This window comes from Neolamprologus multifasciatus, chromosome 8, assembly GCF_963576455.1.
Source record: "Neolamprologus multifasciatus chromosome 8, fNeoMul1.2, whole genome shotgun sequence".
Taxonomy (NCBI): Eukaryota; Metazoa; Chordata; class Actinopteri; order Cichliformes; family Cichlidae; genus Neolamprologus; species Neolamprologus multifasciatus.
Window position 1 is genome coordinate 13,476,008 of NC_140446.1, and position 25,320 is coordinate 13,501,327.

General features: G+C 38.7%; 1 protein-coding gene across 2 annotated transcripts in view; it reads left to right on the forward strand.

Moving 5' to 3' along the window:
- Nucleotides 1-25,320, forward strand: part of LOC146512661 (zinc finger protein 385B-like) — a 76,230-nt gene that overhangs the window by 44,560 nt on the left and 6,350 nt on the right. For both annotated transcript variants that reach the window (XM_085170891.1, XM_085170892.1), the window contains 3 exons: nt 18,805-18,959; nt 20,672-20,779; nt 24,911-25,094. In XM_085170891.1, coding sequence (XP_085027017.1) covers nt 18,805-18,959; nt 20,672-20,779; nt 24,911-25,094 — 447 coding nt within the window. The remainder of the gene's footprint in view (nt 1-18,804; nt 18,960-20,671; nt 20,780-24,910; nt 25,095-25,320) is intronic.

Below are 25,320 nucleotides of genomic sequence, written 5' to 3' on the forward strand. Positions count from 1 at the left end.
GAAGAAATTTCATGATCTCACTTGTTGCAGCTGTGGCATCTATTACAGTACCGCACTCAACTTCAGTGAGATCTTTACAGAAGTGTTTACAAAGGCAGATTTCATGGCTAGCTTCTTTATTTTATACAACTGTGGTAATGTGGCTGAAAACACTTGAATTAAATGGGTAAGTTATGACCTATATAGTCTACTTATGATATCACTCTGCAACAATCCAGTGCAATAACACTGGTCCTTGTGTCATACCATATAATGCAGTTGTTCATATACTTCTTATAGTAGAAAACATAAGACAATCAACTAATGAGCTGGTCATGCAATAAAAAGGCTGATAAATCTTTGGTAGAATTAGGGGTGCACATTGCACATACCAGTTTATACTATTGCACTGCCAGAAAGTAGTCCTGTGACCGTGAAACTATTGTATTATTAGGTTTGTCCCCTACATAAAGTGTCGGAACACAATAATCAAAGTGAGAAAATAGTCCCTGTGGTGTTTAGTCTGCACCTGAGAGCAATGACTGTTTTGCTGCATGTGCTGAAAAGTTTCTTGAGCATCTTCCCATTAGACTCACCTCCACCAGCTCCCAGAACAGAACTTGGGATCCTAATCAGTTTAAGTCTGGAGTTAGCTGCCTTTACCCTGCTGATGCAACACAAAACGACCACGCTCACAACCCCACTGTGTCACATGCTGTTGAAGGACGTTTTTCAGTAAATGGAGTCGATTCTGCTTCTTTTTGAATCAGTGTCTGTCTCCAAGTACATCTCCTCCCAGCTTAACTTTATACAGCCAACAATTGCTGTGTCTTCACAGAATTACTGCAAATGTAACAACTGTGATCATTCCTTGATGCTCGACACACACACACACACACAGTGAAAAGGAAGGGCGTTAAAGCAGGCCCCTGCGGTGCTGCTCACTGTGCTGTCAGAAGGGCACCTCTGCAGCCGGACGTACTGTGCTCTACCCTCAAGGAAATTTGGAATCGAGGCTAAAAGTATAGCACCCACCTTCATGTCTGAGCTGTATAAGAAGTCAGATGGTATTTGAAGTATTGTAGAAGTTGCAAAATTTGACACTCGCAGTATTGCCTGCCACATGTTTTTGTTTTTAATGTACTCTTAATTTGATCTGTTATTGTATATTTTACACATGTTGGTATGGGATATTGTATTTGTTTTAAATGTTATATACTTATGTGGCATGTGTATTTTGACTTTTGTTGCCATGATGCCAGGTCTTTCTTGGAAATTAGATTTTTAATCTCAATGAGATTTTTTTACCTGGATAAATAAAGGACTAATACATTCAGATGGTGAATGATGCAAACCGCAGGGGTTCAGCCATAGCCTTGTAGTCATAGAGGGTGGAGAGATTCTTTAATTCTTTAAGCCCGGTTAGTTCTGATATTTTATTATTATCTCATTTAAAATGGTTAAATATGTTTATTAATAAAGTTTTTTATGTGTAGAATAGTTTGGCTACAAGCTACCATGATGCAAACTGGACTGCTCTGCGTCTGCACAGCTAAAGAAGTTTCTCACTTCACTTTTCCTTTTAATCACTGGAACAGAGAAATTTCCATTCATGCAAATTAAGCGGGAATTTACGACGCATCATATTAGCTACGAGACATTAATCTGTGTTCTGTGTGGGTGGCGAGATTCAAAATAAGCTAGTCAGTGTTTCTTTATGTTACAGGAAAAAGTTTCTCAGTATGTTTGCAAAGCTCGGCGTTCATGAGTCAGTTTAAAGGGATCATTAATTTTCCTGTTGGGGGACATATTCAGAATCCAGCAGTGATAATGACCTATTATTATAATCGAAGGGTAATGAGTATGGAACAGTAAGGTTTTAACTGCAGTATAGATTGTCTTAGAGAACAAATTTAATTAGTCTACTGTACTGACTTGATACCTTTTGCCATTGAGAGCATTTTAATTTGCTGTAGCTGATTCACAGCAATATTTGAAGCACTGTTTAGAGCATAAACAGCTTGATTTTTATATTTTGATTTCTTTGATTGTACTTTTATGTGTGTGAAAAAACTCTGCCAAATCATGTGTAGCACATGAAAGCAGTTTTAGACATGGTCAGAATGGTGTGCTGAAGTTCAAACTGGTATAATTTGGCATGGTTGTGGGTGCCACACAGGCTGGTTTGAGTGTCTCAGTATCTGTTGATCTACTGGGATGTCCCTACACAAACGTCTCTCAGGTACAGAGGCTGCTCTAAGAGAAAATATCCATTGAGCTGTGGTTCTCTGGGTAAAAATGCCTTGTCAGAGGTCAGAGGACAATGGCCAGACTACCTGAGCTGATAAAAGGGCAGCCTTAACTTGAAGAACCACTCGTTACAACCCAGGTGTACAGAAGAGCATCTCTGAATGCACAACACGTTGAACGTTGAAGCAGATGAGCTACAGCAACAGAAGAAGAGCACATCTGTGCCACTCATGTCAGCTGAGAACAGTAAACCGAGGCTATAAGTCACATGCGCTCACCAAAATTGGAAAGTAGAAGATTTGAGAAACACTGCCTTGTCTGAGTGTTGACTTCTGTTGCGTTATTCAGATGGTAGTGTCACAATTGGACATTAACAAGAAAGGATTTGATCTTTCCTGCTTTGTATCAACAGTTCAGGGTGATGATGTTGTGATGATGTGGAGGATATTTTCTTTAGGACACCTGTCACTGTTCTTCTTCGTTTTCTTTTGCCTGACCTTGTTTGAGTCAGTTAAATTTGGTTCAAGAGGAATACAGTGTAGTATTCATCCTAATGTTTTCAAGGTTAAATTGGAATCTGTGTGTTGCACAGAATAAAAACACGTGTTCTGCTTTAGTAAACAGTGCATGCGTATTATTTCGCATGTGGTCACACGGGATCTGTTTTTCTGTTGTCACTAAAGAATCTTGCCACATCAATGTGGCAGGTTGTCTAAATCTGTGTCAACTTCTGTATGCGTGTACATTTCATGTTTTGGAGGGGCAAAGCATGAAATGGACACGGTGGATCGGCGTGTTTATTACACGCTTTGTCGTGATACTGGGTTAGCTAAATCACAGCCTGGTGCAGTTTAAAAAAAAAAAAAATTGGCACGCATCACAGTGACTGACAGCCCCAATCAGTCATTGTGGTTTGCTGACAGTGTGAGTTTGATTAGCCAGACTGGTAATGATTGCAGGAGTGCAGACACTCACATGTTCACTTGTGAAAGCATTGCACTGTTTCATTCACCAAATCTAATGTAAATCAAAAGATTAGCAATTAAAACTTTATATTAAGTCTTGTGAGGACCTTTTTTAAGTATAGTTCTTGATTCTTGGAGCATTCAGTCTCCCAGACCTATTGTACAGTCGGTGGGGTGTTGTAAAAGGCATGTTGTGAGGTTGAACGATGGCTGATTTTAAATTGTAGGTCTCTCTCTGGATATATAATTTTGTAACTGATCACATCAGTAAAATGTGAATGAGACACTTTATATTTGAATGATTATCTATGAGGGCTGATTAATGTTAATTTGATAGGCTATATGTACAAATCAGTATTAAGCATCTTGATAATGGCACAATTATTATAGATGCATTGGGGAAAAGCATTTAAATGATGATGAATTACACATTAATTTCCTCCTTCATGTCATATTGGACTTTTAGCTGTACATGAAGAAGCTTAGGGTGACTCACATCCTGCATCATCAGGAGGGCAATTTTTTCCAGACGTATCCTGGGAATGGAGCTGCATGCCAAGACCAACTACATTAAGGCATTTTAATGGCTTAGGCACATGCCACGGATTTCTGTCATATTCTGGATTTGCCAAAAAGTCATGCACCCTCAGGATATCTGCTTCTGCAACCAGGCTGTGAGAAGGGGACGTGTGCGACACAGATCACAGGACTCCTGAAGGCCTTCTACTGCATTACATCACCTGCTGCGTGACTCCTGTGATTCAAGTAAAATCATATTTTTTTTTAATTTTTTCAAATAATTACCTTCAGATTAAAAGTGACATTTAAATCCCATAGTGTGTGTGTGTGTGTGTGTGTGTGTGTGTGTGTGTGTGTGATCAGAAATAGCATGAGAGTGACGCAGGAACTGTTTTCTAACCGTCGGCTACCAATACATCAGAGAGGCTTGAGAGTGATTAATCGTGTTCTTTTGATTTGAGCCTATTCTTGTGTAATCTAAGGAACATTTTTTATTGCTGTCAGCTTTACTGAAAACCGATAATTGCTTACCTACGTAATTTTTATTGGAACTACACCAACTACAGATTACTGGTTACTGCCCGTCTTCAGACAGTCAACAGACAAAACATGACAGCGATTCCTGGGTTTTCCATTTTATTTTTTATCTGCATTTATTGGGTTATATTTAAATAGACGTATTTACAAAGGACCCATGGGTTGGTGAATAAACATATAACTAATTGGTGAAGGGGAACAGGTGTGAAAGGCACCACAGGTGAAATTGATCAGGCAGTAAGCAGTTAACAAGAGAAACCTCCAAAGCAAGTAAAACTAACAACAATCGACAAGAGCCAAAGATTACAAAATTTATCAGGAATTAACCAAAACAAAACAGCAAACCAGTAATTATGTTTGTTTTGTTTTGTTCCTTTAGCCAGTTTTAGTTTCCCTTTATTTGACACGATAGTATAGAGCAGGGGTGGAACATCAGTGTTCTCTAGTGATCGTTTATTAGCATCCAACACTAAGTTGAACTCAGTTCTGCTCAATATTCATTTTATCTATTTATAAACTGCTACTGGTAAGAACTGACATTTCTATTTTGTCCAATTTCAGCCCTGCCTTTCCAAGCATGCATTTAGCATTTAGCTTGAACAAATCACTCCCTGTTTTCATTCAGCGCATCGCAGCCAACTACTCCATAATCTCAAACTCTTTCGCTATCCCACTTAAAGAGATTAGTAACTGGGGTGTGTCATGCACATCACAGCTTTCATCCAGGGACATATCCCCAAATGCTTCTTTTCTTTCAGGGCAGAGTCCAGCAAGAACCGTTTGATAAACTCCTGATCAGAGAAATGCTTACTGTTTTTTGTGATTTTTTTTTTATTTTTTATTTTTTTTTTGTGGGAAATAACAAATCTGGTCTTTACTGTGCTTTACTGTGTCTTGGATGTGTAAAGCTTGAAAAAGTCTTTGTTGTTATGCACCGTTGTTAGCAAAGATTCAGATGTCCCACTCTGCATAAGTCAAATTCTTGTGTTACTCTGTGTGTTTAGTTTCGTAAAGGCGATTCAAATTGTAATCCTTAAATGCAGCATTCTGCTCTTTAAAAACTATGCGCACCACTTTACCTGTGACCAGTAAATGAATGAAATTTGTGATTTCCCATTGACGCACAGGTCAGTTGTGAACAACCAATGGGCTACTGTGGCTCCAAGTCTGTTATAGAGAGTAGACATGCACCAGGAGCAGGGGCAAGGTGGACACACTAGAAATGTTCTCAATGGGGCTCAAACTGAGGCCCCCCTGCCGTAGCCCAGCGGTCCCCAACCCCTGGTCCACGGACCCATGCCGCTCCGTGAGTCGTTTGGTACCGGGCTGCAAGAGTTGAGGCTCGGGTGTGAAATTTATGGTTTTCAGGGTTTTTTTTATCATTAACTCTGTTTCCCTGTGTCTTTTCCCGTTTTGTAGTTGTGTGTCTTATTTTGAAAGAAATATTTAAGCGTTACCATAGCGACCAGAGAGCATTAAGGGGCAGCGAGGAGGATGTTACTCTCAATGTTGTTGGTGCATTTCAGGAGGACGCTGCTAATAACGTTACACAATTACACAGTGAATTCGCGTTTATTATTATATTTACGAAATACCACTGTTTTTGTCTTGGCTGTATCATTTTATTTTTTGTATTTATCCACCACACCTTAAAGGCCTGTCAGTAAAAATATTGTTTGACATTAAACCGGTCTGTGGTGCAAAAAAGGTTGGGGACTGCTGCCGTAGCCTTTTGGTTTCCTACTCCTGTTTTTGCTGAGGCCGTGTGCTGGTGCTATTGGTCTACATTCATGTTTACGTGGGTGGTATGTTCACATGCACCCGATTTTTTTTTTTTTTTTTTTTTTTTTTTTTTTCCCCAGCAGAACATCGAGTTATTTACTTTACCAAACGATGGGTCTAATTTTGTTGCTGATTTGCATAATTTGATATTTGTTGTAGCTTGAAAATATTAATGAAATTCTGAATGCGATATTTAAAATTTAAGGCCTTTTTAAATTTAATTTGTGGTGGATATTCATGCTCCAACAAGGACAATTGATTAGTGGTACTGTATCACAACTGTTTGGTTTTCATTTACTGGCAAAGTCTGGTATTCTGCCAAATCAAGAAATGCAGACGGTCGGTCTCAGAGTTATCCAGCACTCTGAAGCTAAATAATAATGCACTCTGTTTTCTTCTCTGTTGTCCGTGACTCTTGAGGACATTTGCATTAATACACCTTCCGTGCCCTCAACACAGCAGTTGGTATTATGTGGCTATGCCTTTCTCTGAGACCTACATAAACTCTAAGGAAAGATATTTTAATTATTTTTAAACTACTGCTTGGGTGTGAAACTAGAACAACCTTTTCTACCACCCACTGGCTACTGCTCCTGTCTGGTTGCTGTCTGAAGACATTTTCTGTTTGTCTGTCAAATGATTGTTTTTTTTTTTAAACACTTCATTTAAAGATACAGCACACATGAGCGCACAGTAGCAAGTGAACACACATACACACACACTCCAGGCATTTTGTCAGCAAAATGGATTAACGTTTTGGTATTTTGCTGAAATGCTGACAGGAATGAAAATATTGTGTCTCCAGTTCTGACAACGTGCCTTGGAAATCAAGCAGTGAAATGCAAAACCTGCTAAAATATGCAGCTGCCAGGAGACATGACATTGCCCGCAAAAAAAGGTTGACTGCAAATTAAGATACTCTCTATCTGAATTCATGTAATAAACTGGTACAATTTGTGCATGATTAGGTCAACTGCAGTGAAATGTAGCGGGAAAAAAAAGCATCACATTGTTTTGAAGCATCAAGTCGAGCTGAGAAGCAGCCAAGCAACCTCCATAGGGATAGGCTGCAACTCCCCTTCATAGATATCCTATTAATAAAGTCGGGTACAACATAAAAGGAGGGGCTAGATTAGAGACTGGTAGCAAAGCTGTCTGCAAGTCAAGGCAGTATGAATAGTGGACCCCAAATGAGATTTGTTTGCTGGATGTGTAGAAGGGTATCAACTGATCTCATGGACCACGACAATGGACTAATTCTATGCTTGATTGCTGCAGGAAAGCTGTCAGGTGACCAGTTTCTTAAGCTGCGCTTTATAAAATGTTTATGGTAAATGGCCTGTATTTGTATAGCGCTTTACTTAGTCCCTATGGACCCCGAAGCGCTTTATATGTTCAGTCATCCACCCATTCACACACTGGTGATGGCAAGCTACATTGTAGCCACAGCTGTCCTGGGGCGCACTGACAGAGGCGAGGCTGCCGGACACTGGCGCCACCGGGCCCTCTGACCACCACCAGTAGGCAATGGGTGAAGTGGACAAGGACACAACAACTGAGACTGTCGGAGCCGGGGCTCGAACCGGCAACTTTCCGATTACAAGACGAACTGCCAGCTCTTGAGCCACGATCGTCCCATGTTTATATTTTTTACCTGTGCATGTGTGTTATTTAGTGTTACTGAGCTGTAGCCCAGGAGGTAGAGCAGGTACTGTTCAGAAGGTTGCCGATTCAATCCCTGGTTCCTCTAGTCTCTATGCCAAAGTATCAATGGGCAAGATACTGAATCATAGATTCCCCCCTGATGTGAATGTTGGATAGATAAAGTGCTTGTATGAATGGGTGAGTGAGGCTTGTTGTAAAAAGTGCTTTGAGAGCTCAAATAGAGTAGAAAAGTGCTATATAAGAACCAGTCCATTTACCATTTATTCACTGGACCTGAGCTAATTAGATTTCAATAAAAATCATAAAATGGTGGCTTTGTAAAACTTTTGGCAGGTAGTTTTCACATTCTCTCATTTTTCAGCTCTTCTTATGTGTAGCATTACATATGGATCAGTCTTTAGCAAAGTGGTAAAATACACATTTACAGTACTTCTGTAGTATTTTGAGCATTTGTTTTTAGATTTCACGTAAGCAGATTTGCTCTCTTGTTTTTGTGTTTTGGGAAGGCTAAAGAAAATACATCCTTTACATTACCAACTGAAGAAAGCCAAATCTTGTCTGCTGCAGTTATCAAGTTGTGACTGGACAATGACTGTTAAGTTGCAGGGACTCATTTTCTGTGACAGTTAACTTTGCAGCATTGTTGTAAACCTATTTCCTTTTAATTAAAATAAACAGCAAAACCATAAAAAATATTACAATAGATCTGTAATAAATTCAGCTGCCGTCTTTAATGCAACATTGATGAAGATCTCTCGAAGTTAGATTGTCCTCTCTGAAGCCACTAAGGCACCAGCCTTCAGACTCACTCCATCAGGCAGACACCCACATTTACTGCAGCTCAGAGAGGAGCATCGAGATAGAAAGCTGCTAATTACTAAGTTCATGAGGCGGATAAAGCTGCGCGCAGGCTTTAAATATCAATAAGTATATGCTACACATTTGCTAACTGCTGTTCAGCTGGTCTGATTGGACGGAAGCTTATCTCAATTCAAGCAGATGGTGGCAGTTTATTTGATAATGATGTGCAGAATGCATTGTAAAGGGCAGAGGGTCAGTGAAGGAAACAAAACACACTGAGCAGCCCTGATAGTGCAATCATGTTAATTTCCCTGTAGATTAGCTTTATCTCCTGGTGCCTGTTTATCTGTTGTGGTTATTTTGGAGAATACATAATTTAAACAAAGTCTGTGACGTAAAGATAGCAATTCAAATAATCTGTCACCAAAAATCAAACCCGTAATAGTCAAAATATTACCCATAATTCACCAGAGACCCTGATTAATCATATGTTGCTGTAGTATTAACATTATACCAAATAAGATGTTAAGTTGTGTCTGATGAAATTTGCTTGCTGGTTTGCTGCTTTGTGGATTAAAAAGGTTATGGAGACATGAGAGATGTCTTTTTCTTTTTTCTTTTCCACATGTGGATTTTACATGCTGTTGAAGCTTCCACAACGGTATCCTGTGATTTTCCTTTGACCAGAGGACACTAGTCCCGAATTTCACCTTGAACAAATTCAATAAGAGTTTATGGACCCTGGGGTGAAAATGGGCCCACAGTGGTTTAGCTGAAAGTAGGACAGATTACCACGGGGAGCCTGATCTGGGTTGGATGGTGCCCTGCAGGTAGAAACTCACATGAAGCCGCTGGCTCTGCCAGCTGCGTCTGTATGAGTTTAAATAGACGTTGACAACCAGCAGGAGAACTTGCCTGTTGGCTGCCAGTTGTGGCCTAAATGTACTTTGTCACAATAAAGATGATTTATTTAAAAACCACACAGAGCATGGCGGGGGCAGTATTTCAAGCCATCATGGAAATTAGGCCTTCACTTTCCACTTTTTGTTTCCAGCGGCGAGAGCTTAACGGAGCTGTCAATGGCAGTCCTAATGGATGCTAATTCATCCTCCAGAGCTCATCATAAATACCGAGCTCTCTGCCCGTTGTGTAAGCAACGAATGGCATCATCATTACTGCAAAAGCGCAGTGCACTAACCACTTCTGTTTTATGACTCAGAAAAGCTGTGTGCTTCGTGCCATTATGGACTGGAAAACATACCATTCAATTTTCATTATTTGACAATATGTTTTGCAGGCTTAACAGCAAACCAATCAACAGAGGATACTGGTTTTGTTTTTTTTTCCTTTTTAGCTACACATTCCTAATCCTGCCTTTTTGATTAAACTAATGTAATGACAGAGTTAACTCAAAGTATAGGAAATGTCTGTGATTTTAAGATCCCACCATATAGAATATAAAGCACAGCTGTGATTGCAATGTTTGATTATATGTATAAAAGGGGGCCATAGTGACATAGTTAATTATGCTCAAAGATTTTGTGTTACACAGGAGATGGTGGTCACCATAAAAGTGTTTTAAGTACATTCATTTTAATTTAATATGTTTGCAAATGCTCAAGTTATGGTGTCAAACACTCTGCATAACAACGTACAAAGTGTTTTAAAATGCTTAATGTCCTAAATAATAAAATTTTATATTATTTTAAATTATTAACTGAAGCACATTAAGTAGTGCACCGTCATCCTGCTCAACAGTGTGTTAAAATTTAACTCTGGTAATTCAGATTTATGATGTGGTGAGGTACCGATGTCTGGAACAGGTATTTGGAAAAAAATAAGGAAATGTGTAAATTGCAGGAGAGATCAGGCCAAAAGACACAGATGTATCAATTTAAAACAGACAAATAACAGATGTGCAGCAGAAACTCACTCCTTGTCCCAGTTCAGAAAGTGGACCTGAACGCGGAATATGAGTCAGAAATGTGTAGCCATTTTTTTTCTTGTTTATTTTTTTAAGAGAATAAAGATGAGATAAAATTTCAAGCTCAAGCTCAAAAATTCTGTTTTTTTTTTCTGTTTAACACAACTGTTAATATGGGTGATGTGTTAGGAACAAAAAGATAACAAATAAAAATTATCATCCCACAGCGGGCTGAATTCAAAGACACCCCAAAAACCATAGTAAAAAAATGATGTGCAAGGCTACTTACAATGGTACTTAATAGTTTGTATGGCCCCCACGTATGTATGTATGCCTGAAAAGTCTGAGATGCAACCTGATGGTGTTGGACAAAGCGAAACATAAAGTCCCAGAGGTGGATTTAGGTCAGGCGAGCGTGGGACACACTGCACCAGGGAAAGGTTTGACAATGGGCCCAACAATTTCATACCAATTCCTAATGGCAGTCAGGGTGCTGTTGCTTAGCCTGTAGAGGTCACTTCATGCTACCTGTAGTGACACTGACCCTAGCTAAATGCATAACTAGTGAAAAAGCAACAATTTGTTTTAAAAAATGTAGGTGTTTTGGAAACTGGAAGTGCAAAGCAAAAGATGGATCTATCTGAGAAACTAAGTGAGACTGCACTCATATGGTAGTGAATTCTAGGAAGCCCCGCTCTAAATCTCAGTTTTCCTCCATTTTGGCTCTAATTGGGGTCATAATTAACAAAAATAACATTATGTTTGTTTCAATAATCTATAACTCTATAATTTGTTAAAACTAGCAACTGAAACCTTAAATTCAAACATAGATTAAAAGAGCAGTTGGTTAATTTTCCTATAGACTTAGGTAGTTGGCCCTACTCTTCAAACAAAAAAGACTATTCCACTACTAGGATAGGACATACAAAGAATAAAGCTACACAAAGAAAGTGTTTACCACAAGAAGACACAAAATGATCCAGCAGAGACACAAACACCGAGGGGAAAATGGACAAAGGAAACTCAAAGGAAATAGGAGGGAGGAGATCTTACAATAATAAGAATAAAAATGAGAACAACAACAAATTCCTAAAAACCACAGCAATGCTCAGTTCAAAAATATCGCCAATAGAATTTTCAGATAAGTGAAAGGATTGAGTGAGATTTTAAGAGCTAAGAAAAATGACTGTTCTGTTTAGCTTTTATAATGTTTACATTTTTGAGATGCATAGTACTTGATAATTGTTTAAACACCACAGCTGCATACTGTAAACCACATTTATCCAACTTAGAAATAATAAAGATCACCAAGAAAGCCAATCTGATTCATCGTGACCCCATTAATTTAAGGGGTGAAGATGACTTTAAGCTCATACCTGCAAGTTGACGTCAGGACAGTTCAAGTTTATTAACAGGGACCAAATTTTCAGCAGTTTATACCAGTTTTCATACCTCTTTAGGTTCAGCTCACAACAATGACTCTGGTCTCCCTAACCAGAATAGATGAAAACAGTCTACAAGCCTTTAAATGTAGTTTGAGAGTGGTAAAACAAAGAAATCTGTGCTTTTTTAATTAAATGTTGCTAAATTAGGAAACAGCCCTAATTCAGCCGTTAATGTCACAAACCATTAATGGCACGCAGAGAAGGGATGTTGTTTTGTTTTTTTTGGTGTCAGGAGTGAGCGTGTGCCTGCACTCCACCATGTTGGTTCAGAGTGAACACAGAGAGTCTGGCTCAGACAGATAATCCCAGGAAATGCGTTTGCCATGAAAAGAGCAAAAGAAGCCTTTCCTCTGATGCTTTTACTGTGATTTGCCGCTATGGAAGTCTCTCACCCCCTCACCCCTTTTCCTCCACCCTTCATGAAAAGATGCCATTTCCCCCCCTCTGTGATTGCTGTGATATTGAGTCACCCAGAGACTAATCTTGGAAATAATAGAGATTAAGCTTTTCCTCATTTTTTTTCTTACCGTGCTGTAATTTCTTCAGCTCATAATCTTTTATCCTGTCTCAGTATGGGTTGGTTGGCTGCTGTGACCTACACTTTTAGCTTTCCTGCGTAGAAAAAGAATGTGAATGCCGATTAGCGAGCAGGGATTGGTTTGTTTTGAAAGGTGGATTTACATTTATAGTATCAAGAAAGGAGTGAACAATACTTGTGTCAGTGTTGAGCTTTGAATTTCTCCACATGCTGCAGTGTATGTGTGTGCAAGGCTACAGAAGCGAGGCCCTTCATTTAAGGATTTAATTTGGGGAAAAGAGAAATGCATACCAAGATGCTGCCCGACACCCAAGAACAACGCTGGGCTGTTTGATGCAACAACTGCTGCTGTCATTAGATGATATGCACTCACCCAAGAAGCATTTTAACTAACCACAATGATAGGAAAAGGGTTTAAATGAGGGAAAATGTTTTTTTGAGTGTTGCAAATGAAGTGAGTTATCAAATTTGACCGAAATGTTCTAGTAACACTCGAAAAGCTGTGAAGAGCAATATCGTCACTTTATTTCACTCCATTCATGTGTAAACACAAAGATGGCTCATTTGTTTTCTGCCTTGCATGTTCCTGATGCTCTTGGCCAATAAGATGCCAATCCTCTATGGTCCTCTTTATGCCTAGAATTGCAAAAGCATGAGGAAAATACACAGGGGAAGCTCATAAAGCTTGTCTGCATACATGCTGCTGATCAGCTTTCAATTGAATGAATTCAATTTTACTCAGTATATCCATGATTAAGAGTTTAAGAGTATATTCCCCTTACTCATAGGTGTGATAAAATAATTGAATCATGTGTTGGCGTGGACAAAATTTCTTGGTTTATGTAAAATCTTTTGAAAGCTTTCCTGTGGTGTTTGTCCAGGCAGACAGTACCACCCTCTTCCATTCTGTCAAACAATTCAATTTAATTTAGTTTTATTTATATAGGACCAAATCAGTCATCTCAAGATTTATATTGTAACAGTAATAGAGAGAAAACCTCAACAATCAGACGATCCCCAGTGAGCAACCACTCGGTGACGGTGGGAAGGAAAAACTCCCTTTTAACAGGAAGAGACCACCAGCAGAAACAGGTTCAGGGAGGGGGCGACTATCTGCTATGACCTGCTGAAAGTGAAGAGGGGGAGGCGGGACGAAGGACACACTGTGGAGCCTGAATTTAATAATAACAAATGATTTAAAGCAAAGTGGTGTATGAACACAGAAACGGTGAAAAGAAAGATTCCTGAAAATCAGAATCTGAATATTTTGTTAATCCCAAGGGAAAATTGCTACATAACAGCCTCCAAATTTAAATATGACAGATAGGGGGGGGGGGAAATGTTAGAAAACGGTAGTATAAATATGTGTCTGTGAAGGTTCTCAGTCATCCAGGTCATCGTAGTCAAAGGAGCTTGCAAAGAAAAGAGTCTGGACGCTTTTCTTTGCAAGCTCCTTTGACTAGTAGAAATATGAAACCCAGAAAAATATCAACTGTAATATTTTGAAATAAAAACTCCAAAACTGTATAAAGTTAAGCAATTTTATATGCAAAACATACAAGATAATGTAAATGAAAATAATTCAGGTTTCAGTCTGTAATCATGACTGGAGGACTTTTAGAGTTTGACAGCTACACGGTATCCTGTGGCTTCGTGGTGGCATGAGTCTTCTGCTGAATGTGCTCACAGCACAGCATGGAGATGTTGTGAAGGGTTTTCCAATATTGTCTGCAAGCTCCACCCCCAGTATGTCACTGGCCTTTTGTTGAGTTTGTCAAGTCTGTTGGTGTCTGCTGCCCCAGCACACCACAGCATAGAAATACTGGCCACCAGAGACTCCTGCGGATCCTCAGGAGCTGGCAGATTATTAAGCATCTCGGCAGCCTCAGAAAGAGACCCCTATGCCCCTGCTTGTACAGAGCTTCTGTTTTTTTTATGAAGTCCAGTTTATTGCCCATGTGAACACTGAGGTATTTGTAATCCTCTACTGTCTCCACACAGACCATCCATGAATGGAAATAGGTGTCACTGGTGTTCTGGTCCACCTCATCCTCACCACCAGTTCCTTTGTCTCTTTCAGGTTAAGCTCCAGATTGTTGTGTTGTGTGAGCAGAACTGAGTTATGCAGCAAGGTCATCAGTGCAATAACTGCACATTTTAAAATCTGTTAATAAGTTGTATGTTCTTCAGACCAGAAATGCAGGCTTTGGGGTCGATCTCGAGTCTGGCTACCTGGTTTGTAAAACACAGAGCTGATAGGGTTAAAAAAATGCTGTTTAGATATCAAAAGACTTATTCTGTATCAAGTATGGGATATATGAATATTAATAGCATATTAGTGCCAATGTAAACATAGTCACTGGTAATGATGCTTTAACTGTGTTTATTAGAAATGTTTCATAAACTAAATTCTTCTCTGCCCAACCTAATTACACAGTAATTGAGTTCATGAGTTTAGGGTTGTAATTTTAAAGTTATGGCGTTTTATTTCTTAACGCTTACAGAGCCATGCTGGTTAACACATTCCAATTATGACTGGATGAAACAATGTGACCATGGCATTAGTTTGTTTTGTCCAGTCTGCCAGAGTGAATCTTTTGAGATGCTCTCTGGACGTAAATGAGATGGGTAATTTTGAAACAGACAGGTCCCGTCAAAAGCACGTTCTTCTTGTCGGCAGATGTTGTACAGATTCTCACAGCTGATGGCAGATTCTAGCTTGTTCAGCACCAAACGCAGTTAATTAAACGTCTCGCCCTGATGTGTTTTGTGAATATATGCATAGGAGATTAATAAGATCAATTACAGATTTGTGTAGGAGAGGGAATCGTTGTCCCCAAAAGTCATACTGACAGGGAGATTAAGCACATCAGTCTACTGGAGGGGGGGGAAAGGGGTCTGTCCTCTGCCTGTGATTGCCTGTTACTGTTCTTCTTTCGCTCTCTCATTTGTTGCTACTTTGTCATTCACTCTCAATACGGTGTTAATTCAGTTCAAATCACTTTATTGACACCAGTGACACAAACAGTCCTGGTGGAGCATGTAAATGAATTTGGAATTAGAAAACAAAAGTGTGTGTTTTATGCATGCATGATATTCAGGGAGATTAGCACATTAAAAACGCAGGATCAAGTAAATAGTGACAATCAGCTCTAATCACTCCTTATTTCAAATTCTAATTCAAACAAATACCTGGCGCAGTGGAGTGGCTGCAAAGCATCAAATAAACAGAGGGTGTGGTTGGTGGTCGTTGTCAAATAGCATCTTCGTTGGTTGGCTTATTGTTGATTTTTTTTTTTTTTTTAAATTTATTGTTAATTTAGTGCTAATTTGTGCTGCACCTCTATATTTGTCTCAACACGTGGAGTCATTTGGTAGCCAAGACTTGCTATTCTCTGCATCTTTACTGAGTTTATTGTGTTCACTTCTCTTTATGTTTATCAGTTTCAGTTTGTTTAGTTGTGTTTCTGTCCAGCTTGATATTGCATAAGCATCTGAGTACCTCAGTAGCTGCTGATAGGATGTGGGAATTTAGTCTTTAAGCAATGTGGTTATAATTTTCATTTCAACTTCATCCAGGCGGGGTCCACCCTAGTCGCCAGCCTAACACAGGGCTAACACAGAGAAACCATTCAATTTTCAGATTAATCCTCAATTAATCTAACCGTGTGTCTTTGGACTGTGGAAGTTAGAGTAACTGGCCAGATGGTGGATTCAAACCCAGGATATTTATGCTGTAAGGTGACGGTCCTGGCCCATTTTTAATTTTATTTGTTATTATGATAATAATTTCAGTTTGATGCTTCAAGAGGGGGAAAAAATTGAGATTTTCTCAACTTTAAGGCAAACAATTGAAGCAACTACCAATGAGAATGAAGGACAATAGTGATTGACATGTGATGGGGCAGTAAATACATTAGTGTTATTTAAAGAGCCAACGACTCTTCACTAGCAGCCAACCATCACCTTCAAAGCAGCATGTCATGACTGGATTGCCTTCTGTGTGAATGCAGTTTATCAAATGGGTACAAATATGCACATCATTTCATGCTCTGCTAAGATCATGAACAAAGACAGTGTTCACATTGTCACTGTGAGCAGCTGACTTTTTAATTTGATAGGTGGTACCTGCACTACATAACACACCAACATAAGCAAGAATTATTGTCATTATTGGAGTATTGTTGCATTGTTGCAACACCTGCCAGCCATTGAAATTTGCCAACAAATATTCTGATAGTTTTGTTTGGTTTGTTTTGGGGACTGGAGACTTTGTGGTTTCTGTGATCTGTTTGAAGTCTGAGTTTGAGTGAACAGTCATGTTTGAGCTGCCTTTGGATGAAAAAGGTAAAAAGTCTGTATGGTGAGCAAAACAGGGATTGCCAAATTGACATGATCTGAGAACGATTTATTTGAAATTGTGCGGTCTCTAACTAGGCACCGATTATCCAGCGCACAAAAGATTTTCATGAAGTCTTAATATGTTTTTACATTTGCAGATCCTATTGTGTGCAGCACTAGCTGGCCCATTTCATCATGCTTCTGTTACTGTCCAGTCTTCATAGAAACTACTGCTTCCACAGTACCACAGAACAAGTACAGTGCATTATTAGAATGATAGTATCATCTTGGGCCTCAAGGATTGGTTCATGAGACCTCCCTGCAGCATGCAGTGTATGTGCAAGCATGACCTTTGCTCTTTCATGTGTTTATAGCCTTCATTACTTTCCTATAAAGTATCTAATTATGTCCAAACAAATTCTGGCAGGTTTCTTTACTTTAACATTTTCACAGTAAGAAGAAGGTGCCCCGAGGCTTTTGCAGTGGCAGGTAATGATAAAATAAGACAGGCTGTGGTGTCCACTGCTTCTTTATTTTCTGCCGTCTTCATTAAACACTTGGGCACCTGTGCAGAACAATAAATCACTCCCTATACTTTCTTTATATGCCTACTAAAAGCTTTCCTTCTGCAGTATTGGTCATATCATTTCTTTTCACATATCATTCTCCAGTTTGTTTTTTTTCTCGTCTCTTTCCAGTCCTCCCTTTGGTTTCTCTGCTCTTCTCAAATACTTTAGAAAATAGGACCAGATTAGTAAAAGCATGCTAATGCTCAAGGACTCTCAAACCGCCTCATCCCCAGAGATAAATCCTGAAATTTAGACTTAAAAGAAGCAGAAAATTGAGGAAAATTGCCTTCTGGTTGCTAAGCTTTTACTGAAATATAACATCATTAAACTCCAACATTATGATTGCATCTATTTAGAGAAAATGTTTAGGTGTTTATGAATAAGACATTTTAAGGAAGTTTGTTTTGGCGTTATGTCACAACAGTCACTTACATTACATTTTATATAATTGCCATTTATTTAATTCCTTTCTTCCAGATTCTCTGTCATTCAAAAAGTAATGCTTAATATGCGTTATCATCATGTGCTGGAGATAAGCCTAATGTACATTATATTTTACTTTATCTTCTCTAAATCCATAATTAGTCATTTCTCTTAATCCTCCATCCTCAGTCGTGCAGGTTGATCATTTTCAGTCCTACACAGGCAAAGCTTTTTTCTTACACCATATATAAAAAATATTGTTTTTAATTTTGCCTTTTTTAAACCTCTTTGTCAATAAGATGGTTTATTTTCATCACAGGGTAAAGTTTGTGTAACAAAGTTCTGAAGCCAGTTTTATATTACATTCTAATATTTTACACATGACCCTTTTTAGCGAACAACCTCCGGACTTTCCATACACAGCCACGACAAACGATCTGTAATCACCATGCTTATGTAAGAAACTGTGGTTTTTAATGCGAACACACTAATGTTACTCTGGGGCTAGACAAAGGTCACTGCCATGTTGCTCTTTAAAGCATGTGCAGTCTTAAAGCATTTAGGCCAACTACAGTTAAGTGTGTTGAGACAAGAGGTCACGTGGAAGGAGATTTTAAAGCAGAATGTGCTGGTGAAATTCCAGTGAGATGTAAAGTAATGTATGCATAAGATAGAAAAATGGTGAATATGTACATCAAACCTCATTACGATTCTTTTTCTCTGTATGTTGACTGAGCTGTTTGCTTGTTCAGACAAAGAACCGAGACAATCACAGATACTAAAGGGCAACGACATTTGTCAGGATAAACTATAGACTTGTAAAGCAGGAAAAGGCCACACAAAGCATTTCATCATTTGTCCCCCACTATTACTAAAGTCATTAAAGCTTTACCAAGTGAATCATTCACTGTGGGTAAGCGTCTCAGTCTCAGATATGTGCTAAAATCACTCTTTATCCTAGTTTGTGTAGAAATATGTGCAGCTTTGGGGGGCTAAAATGAAAAAGGCTGAAATAGAAATTTGTGTCTTTTCAGAATTTATTCTGATTTAATCATCCCTGCTTTAGGAGCACTATCCCAGAACCAAGTCCACCCTCTCTTGGGCTCCCTGCCCATGCCAGGTCGATCCCTTCAGCAGCACACTCATGCCCAGCTGGAGCACTTCTTGCCGCTCAGGGTCAACGGCTCCTCGCCGCTTAGCCTCTTCCCCAATTTTAACACGGTAAGAACCCATTCTGCTTTTCTCTCGTACATGTATCACATACTGCAACTTTGGCTCCTTGACCATTTACATCTTTAGGTTTATTTTCATTTACCATGCATTTGTTATAGAAACAGTCATTAGTCACAGTTTGCACATTATATTTTATGATGTTGTAGACAGTGCTGGACATATGCTTATTTGCCTTCTTGCCAAAAGTTGCCTGTACACCACCACAGTGGATTTGAAATCACTATGTGATTGAAGTTTAAGCGTTAGCTCAACGAGGTTAACAAAAAAAAACTGAAATCATTTTCAGGAATCGACTCACAAACTAATATTTAAATCTAAAGATTATTTTGAATATTTAAATGATAATCCCCGCACTTAATGACTGCATGAAGTGCAGAACCCCTGGACCTCATCAAAGGCTTTTCTCTTCTCATCACTGCAAGTTTCTACAAGGTGCAAGTTAATTTTGATTTTATATAACCAAAATAATCATTTTCACAACTGTGCGGGTTCTTTTAGAGAATTTTGGAATAAGTCTAATCCGACCAGTGCTCTGCACCTTGCTGTAAACCCTCTGTATTTCCATTCTTGCATTTTTGCTGTCTTCTGTGGTCTTTCTGATTTTTGGTTCTTCAGCCTAATGATGATGATGGCCTCCCTTATTTACACTGATATCAATTTGAGCCTTATATTAAAAATGACTATTTAAAGCTATAAAATACAAATTCAGTACTTTGAATCAACTTCAGATATTGTGTTTGTTTTATTTGTTGCTAAATAACAAGGCCAGCACCAAAATTAAGATGAACAAATACATTTGAAGGATTTTTAATTTACATTTGTTATCATTTTCTATGTGAAATACTTAACATTTTTTAACAGTTTAAACAGTTATGTGAAAGCTCATGTCATCATCAGGTCAAATCATCAAACATAACTCAGAATTCTAACTGAATTTTACTTGAACTGAATAGCCACGTTATACTTCATTTTTAACTACTTGCATTCATAAACATACATGAGAAATTCCAAATATAAAACCTCTGTCTGGCACATAAAACACATGTTTTTTTGGGGGGGGCGGCTTTTATAGTCACAGCTTAAACCTGTAATGAGTAAAGTCTGAGGAAAGTGTTAAATGTATCAGGCAGGTGGGAGGCTGGATAAATATTCATCTCTGACAACTAAAGCTAAAAATATGGCCGGAATATCACAGCTTTACTGTGGGGGTTAAAAACATGCGTATATTCAGCTCGTATTTAGAAAAATATACACAGTTTGCTGCCTTTACATAATTTACACATGATGTTAAAAACAAACTTACAGCTCTTTCTTCCAGAAATCTACGTTTATCACATGCGGCACAGTAATTTTTCCAATCACAGGAGGACTCTAAGCAAAAATTTACAACCTTATTTAATCAAAGTAATCAGCAAAATCAGCACTGATTCATAGTTAATCTGAAATACGGATGTAGAAATGTGGGTAGTTATTTTGTACATCTGTGCAGATTTAAATCCTTGTTAAAGGAACACATTTTAACAACAAATAAATATGCTCCATTTTGCAAATAAAATCATTAGGAACGCCACCTTTTAAAGGAAATATGCCAAAATATATTTATTTATATTTAATTATTGCACATAACACAAAACAAAATCTCAGGTCCTGGATTATAAAATTCAATAATTTGGTGTATATGTGTATGTTTCACCTTATAGATGGACCCAGTGCAGAAGGCGGTGATCAACCACACTTTTGGCATGACTCCACCCAAGAAAAAACCCATCATCTCCTGTAACATCTGCCACCTGCGCTTCAACTCTACTGTAAGTGCTGTAACTCTACTTTTCCTCGATGTCACAAAGGAAAGTTTGTTAGCATCTAGAATGCAACCTTAAAATAACCTGAAATCATCTCTCGTGCACCACAAGAAGATACAAAATCACCTCTGACCACATAGCTGGGTTTTTTTAGCCATTAAAGACAGTAAATCATATAATTTTTTGCAGCACGAAAATACATTTATGCCCATAGCTTTTCCAAACACTCCTCTGAAGTTCTTCTTCTTACCATTTTTTGCAGTCAACACAACATCTACATATTTTCAAATAATGTAATATTTTTTGCATCCCAAAAATGATCTTATTGCTGGCTATCTGTCTTATCACTCTGCTTGTTACATTTCTATCCTCTCTATTTTCAAATCACAGGCCACTTTAAAGGAAACCAGTCTGCTAGTTCTATTGCCTTTTATTCCTTATCACATTTTATTCATATTCATTTGACTTCAATGCCTATGGAGTTCATTTATACATATTTGCATTTATATTGTTAAGAGGTAACAGGGAGAATGACAATGACTCTGCTTTTTTGTGAAACTTTAAAGAAGCAGGACACTGGTCCAGGCTGATTATCCTACTACTCTTGCTTCCTAATCTTCTTTTTCTGTCTCTGCTCTTTACTTTTGGGTGCACAGTGATGGAGTCTGTTTTCTAGCTAACAGGCTCTCTCCTCCCTTTGTGTTACCTGCAGCTGTGCTGAGAGTGCTGGTTGACCCAGGAGTTGGATGCCAGGTTGCAGGCAGGTACCGGATCCCAACCGGGGGCAGAACAGTGCACTTGCACTTCACAATTAAAGAGAAAGTCCAGTATAGCTGTGTAGCACTTTTTATGCTCATTGTTTGTGTAGTGCATAAAAAAGTTATAGCTGAATAATTTTTTGCAGTTTTACATCCTATTTTTCATGCTGGACACACAGCTTCAACTTGGGATTTAAATGGGATTTAGCCACACCCAGTTATGCTGGTTAAACTGTTATTTTTACTTGCAGTTGAATTTCTATTGTTTTACTGATTAGATGTTGCAGTAAATTGATAACATCTGCTAAGCTTTGTAGCTTTTCATTACCTGTGCACGTCTTAGCATATTTTAGCCCATTGTTTTGGTTTTCTAGCATTTTGGATTGCTCTTAACAGTTTCATATTGGTTTTTTCATACAATAACCTTTTTTAGTTAACAAAGAGGCTTAAAGGTCAAGATCTGCAACTAGCTTGTGGACATGGCGGTGTATTCAAATACTAGAGAGCTTTCTCAGGAGTTGGTGGAGAGAATTCAGTGTCTTATGATTCCTATGTCCTTCTTTTGCACACATTTTATGGTAAGGTCTTGCTAGTAGAGCGGCTTTTTAGCACTAATGAGGATGGGAATGTATCCTTAATGGGAAGCTCAAGCAGTTTGTCCAGTATGAAGTCAAATAAGGATGACTGTGAAAGTAAAACCTTCGTGGGATTGGTGTAAAAATTTCAGATTATTCCTTTAAAGCTGCTGAACTCACTAAAAAGCATGAAGGTCTGACAGATCAGCAGATCATATATGATATGACCTAATTTTTCTGCTCCGTGGACAGTTGCTTGTTGTGTGTGAAGAGTATCACTGATGTGACAAATGCATAAAGCAGCTTGAATGAAGGTCATTGGTCTCCTTCAAGTGTCTGTAACTGAAGATCTTGGTCTTGCAGTCCTGGGATTCTTATTCCATGCGTTTTTCTTTCAACGATGCTATGGTGGAACATGGTGAACTCATACTACACTGGCATGCCAGATAGTATGGCAGTATGCAGATGACAGCAGAGTCGTCCGCCTGACTCAGTGGAAAATCACGCTGAATGGTTGGTGTGCACTGACATTCAACGTAGCCAAAGGGCTTGTATACCCTTTGCTCAGCCCTCCATTCCCAACCACACACTTTGACCCATGGTGCCACCCTTTCTGTTTGTGTAGGAGTCCAAGCTTTATGCAAAGTGTTGACAGGGAGACCTCTACCCCACCACTCTATGCACAATCTGTGCTCACCTAAAGATCATGTCTGCACACTATGAATTTGAATGTGCATTAGCAAGGGGTGTACAGTGTGTGCCTTGAAACTGGTATGGATAATTTGAGCAATTACAAATTATCTAACAGCCTTGTGTGAAGCCAGATACTTGAAGTCTTGTCTCACTGATTCTCCGTTCTTTAGGAAGTGCACTTGTGTCTTTATTATACAGAAAGGCACTGGGGTTGCAAAAAATATGTGCTCTTAAAGGATAAGTGTGGTTATGTCATCATATTTTTCTTATTGTTATATAAGTCAATGCCATGAAAAGAACAAACCCATTAAAGGTTATTTAACTCCAATATCTCAGCACTGACCCATGTAGTTTCATTTAGACCCTTTAAAAATAGCTCTGTCCTTTTTAGAAAAGGTTACTTAAACAGCTTTTATTTTATAGAGTCTATTTTTATTTGTTGTATTAGGTATATTGTATTTAAAACACATGGTATGCATACATACAGAGAGAAAAAGGGATTTTATGTCTCATACTATCATTTACTCATCTAAATGCCAACTTTTAGTTTATTCTTATGCAGTATAAGAATTAAGTATGAATCATGTAACTATTATGCTGCATAAGGAAAATGGCAAATGCAGACATTTAACCTCTTGAAAGCCTACTAGAAGTAACCCTTGAAGCTCTTCTCTGAACTGAGAGGTTTCTGTAATATTTCAGGCCTGCTTAAGGAACAAAATGACTCCATTTGCATCAGAAGTTAGTGAGGGTGGTCCCTGCCTATGCAGCTACCCTTGGAAAAGCCCAATAAAACTATTCTAACTGTGGTCAAACCATGTCTTTATTGATATATACTCAAGTGTCAACACATGGGAAAAGGGGAGGTCGTCAAATGTAATCTTTATCGGGGGAAGAGGTAATAATTAAATCACATAATTATTCCGTTCATTTTCTTCAACTTACTCAATTCAAGGTTGTTGGCTGAGGGGATGAAGGGGTGAGCCTGTCCCACCTGTCATGTGACCAAAGGCAGGTACACCCTGGACAGGTCCCTAGTCTATCAAAGGGCTAAATTAAATTACACATTTTTAATTTGACATGTCAAGAAAAGTATCGGCTGTCACCAACTTATCCTTTGAGTACTGCTTGTTCTGTATTCATGATGTTTTGGATTGTTTGGTTAAGTTGCTGAAGCAATATTTGAACTTTTTGCCAACTAATCTGTGGTAATTTACCGTCATATATATATATTTCACAATCTATGTAAATGACTCACAGTTATATTCATAAATAAAATCGAACGAAGTTCCTTTTGTCTCTGTTCAAAAAATAAAGTTTGCAAATCAGTCGTCATGGAGATGGCTTGGTTATAAAAGATGTCATGTAAATATTCAGCAGGACACCTATATAAGATTTATTATATTTATTAATGAAATAATTAGCAAAATTGTTTTTTTTCCTTTATTTTGTTTCCTAAAGATAATTCTTGTATATTAAATACTAAAATTTAATGTTTTTTTTATCCTGCTTCGGCTGTTTTCACTGTTGGTATACTCTGACATGAAGCTGGAAGCGGATCTTCTTCCGTAGAGCTTTGTCTACAGATATCCAGAGTCATATGGGGATCACACATATCTGCATGTGTCTGCTGTCTCGTTGCCACAAATGTGTTTTCTCTTACAGAGGGAGGCACAGAGGTCATTTTGTGTCACAGTGTAACGGACACGGGCCATTTTGTGTCAGAACGAATCAGTGGAAAGATGAGCCAGTGAGCTCAGAGGATGCTCATGAGATGCCATTAGTCCAACTGATGCTCATTTGTGCATCATCATGACAATGATGATTATCAAAATGGTGATGTGATTCTCCCTCAGAGTCAAATGCTTAAACGCATATTTTTTTCCCCTAAATTTATAAGAGCATGTGAAGTCGAAGCAGTGGAACAGATGGAACTATTACAGTTTACTGATTTCGTGCTGTCCTTCACTAATTTAATCAGTCATTCTGTGCATATACTCTACGCTGACTTTCCCCTTTGCTTGTTTTGCCCTTGTGTGCACATTCCTCTGTGTGTGTGTGTGTGTGTGTGTGTGTGTGTGTGCGTGTGCGTGTGTGTGTGTGATTGCTAGACCCAGGCAGAGGCCCACTACAAAGGTCACAAGCATGCTCGCAAGCTAAAGGCCTTGGAGACCCAGAGGAATCGGCAGAAGAACGGACAGAGTCAATCAATATCAAGCAAAGACAGAGATAGGGACAAGGGTGTGATGGGAGGAGTAACTGGGCCAACAGACTCTCAATCGAAAGACAAAACAGGTATACATTTTTCTTTTCTAAATCCAGTCCTCTCGCCACGCTCTGAGTAATTAGATGTAATTGGGGAGACGTAAGCACTAAGGCTTGGTAGCTGCCACTCAGCTGGTTAATTACCAGCTATTACCTGTCCTACTATCATTGGATCCGTCAGACAGGTAATTACTCACATCAAGCTAAGACATTCGGCAAGATGAGGAGCCTTAAAGCACCTCAGCAGAGATTCCAT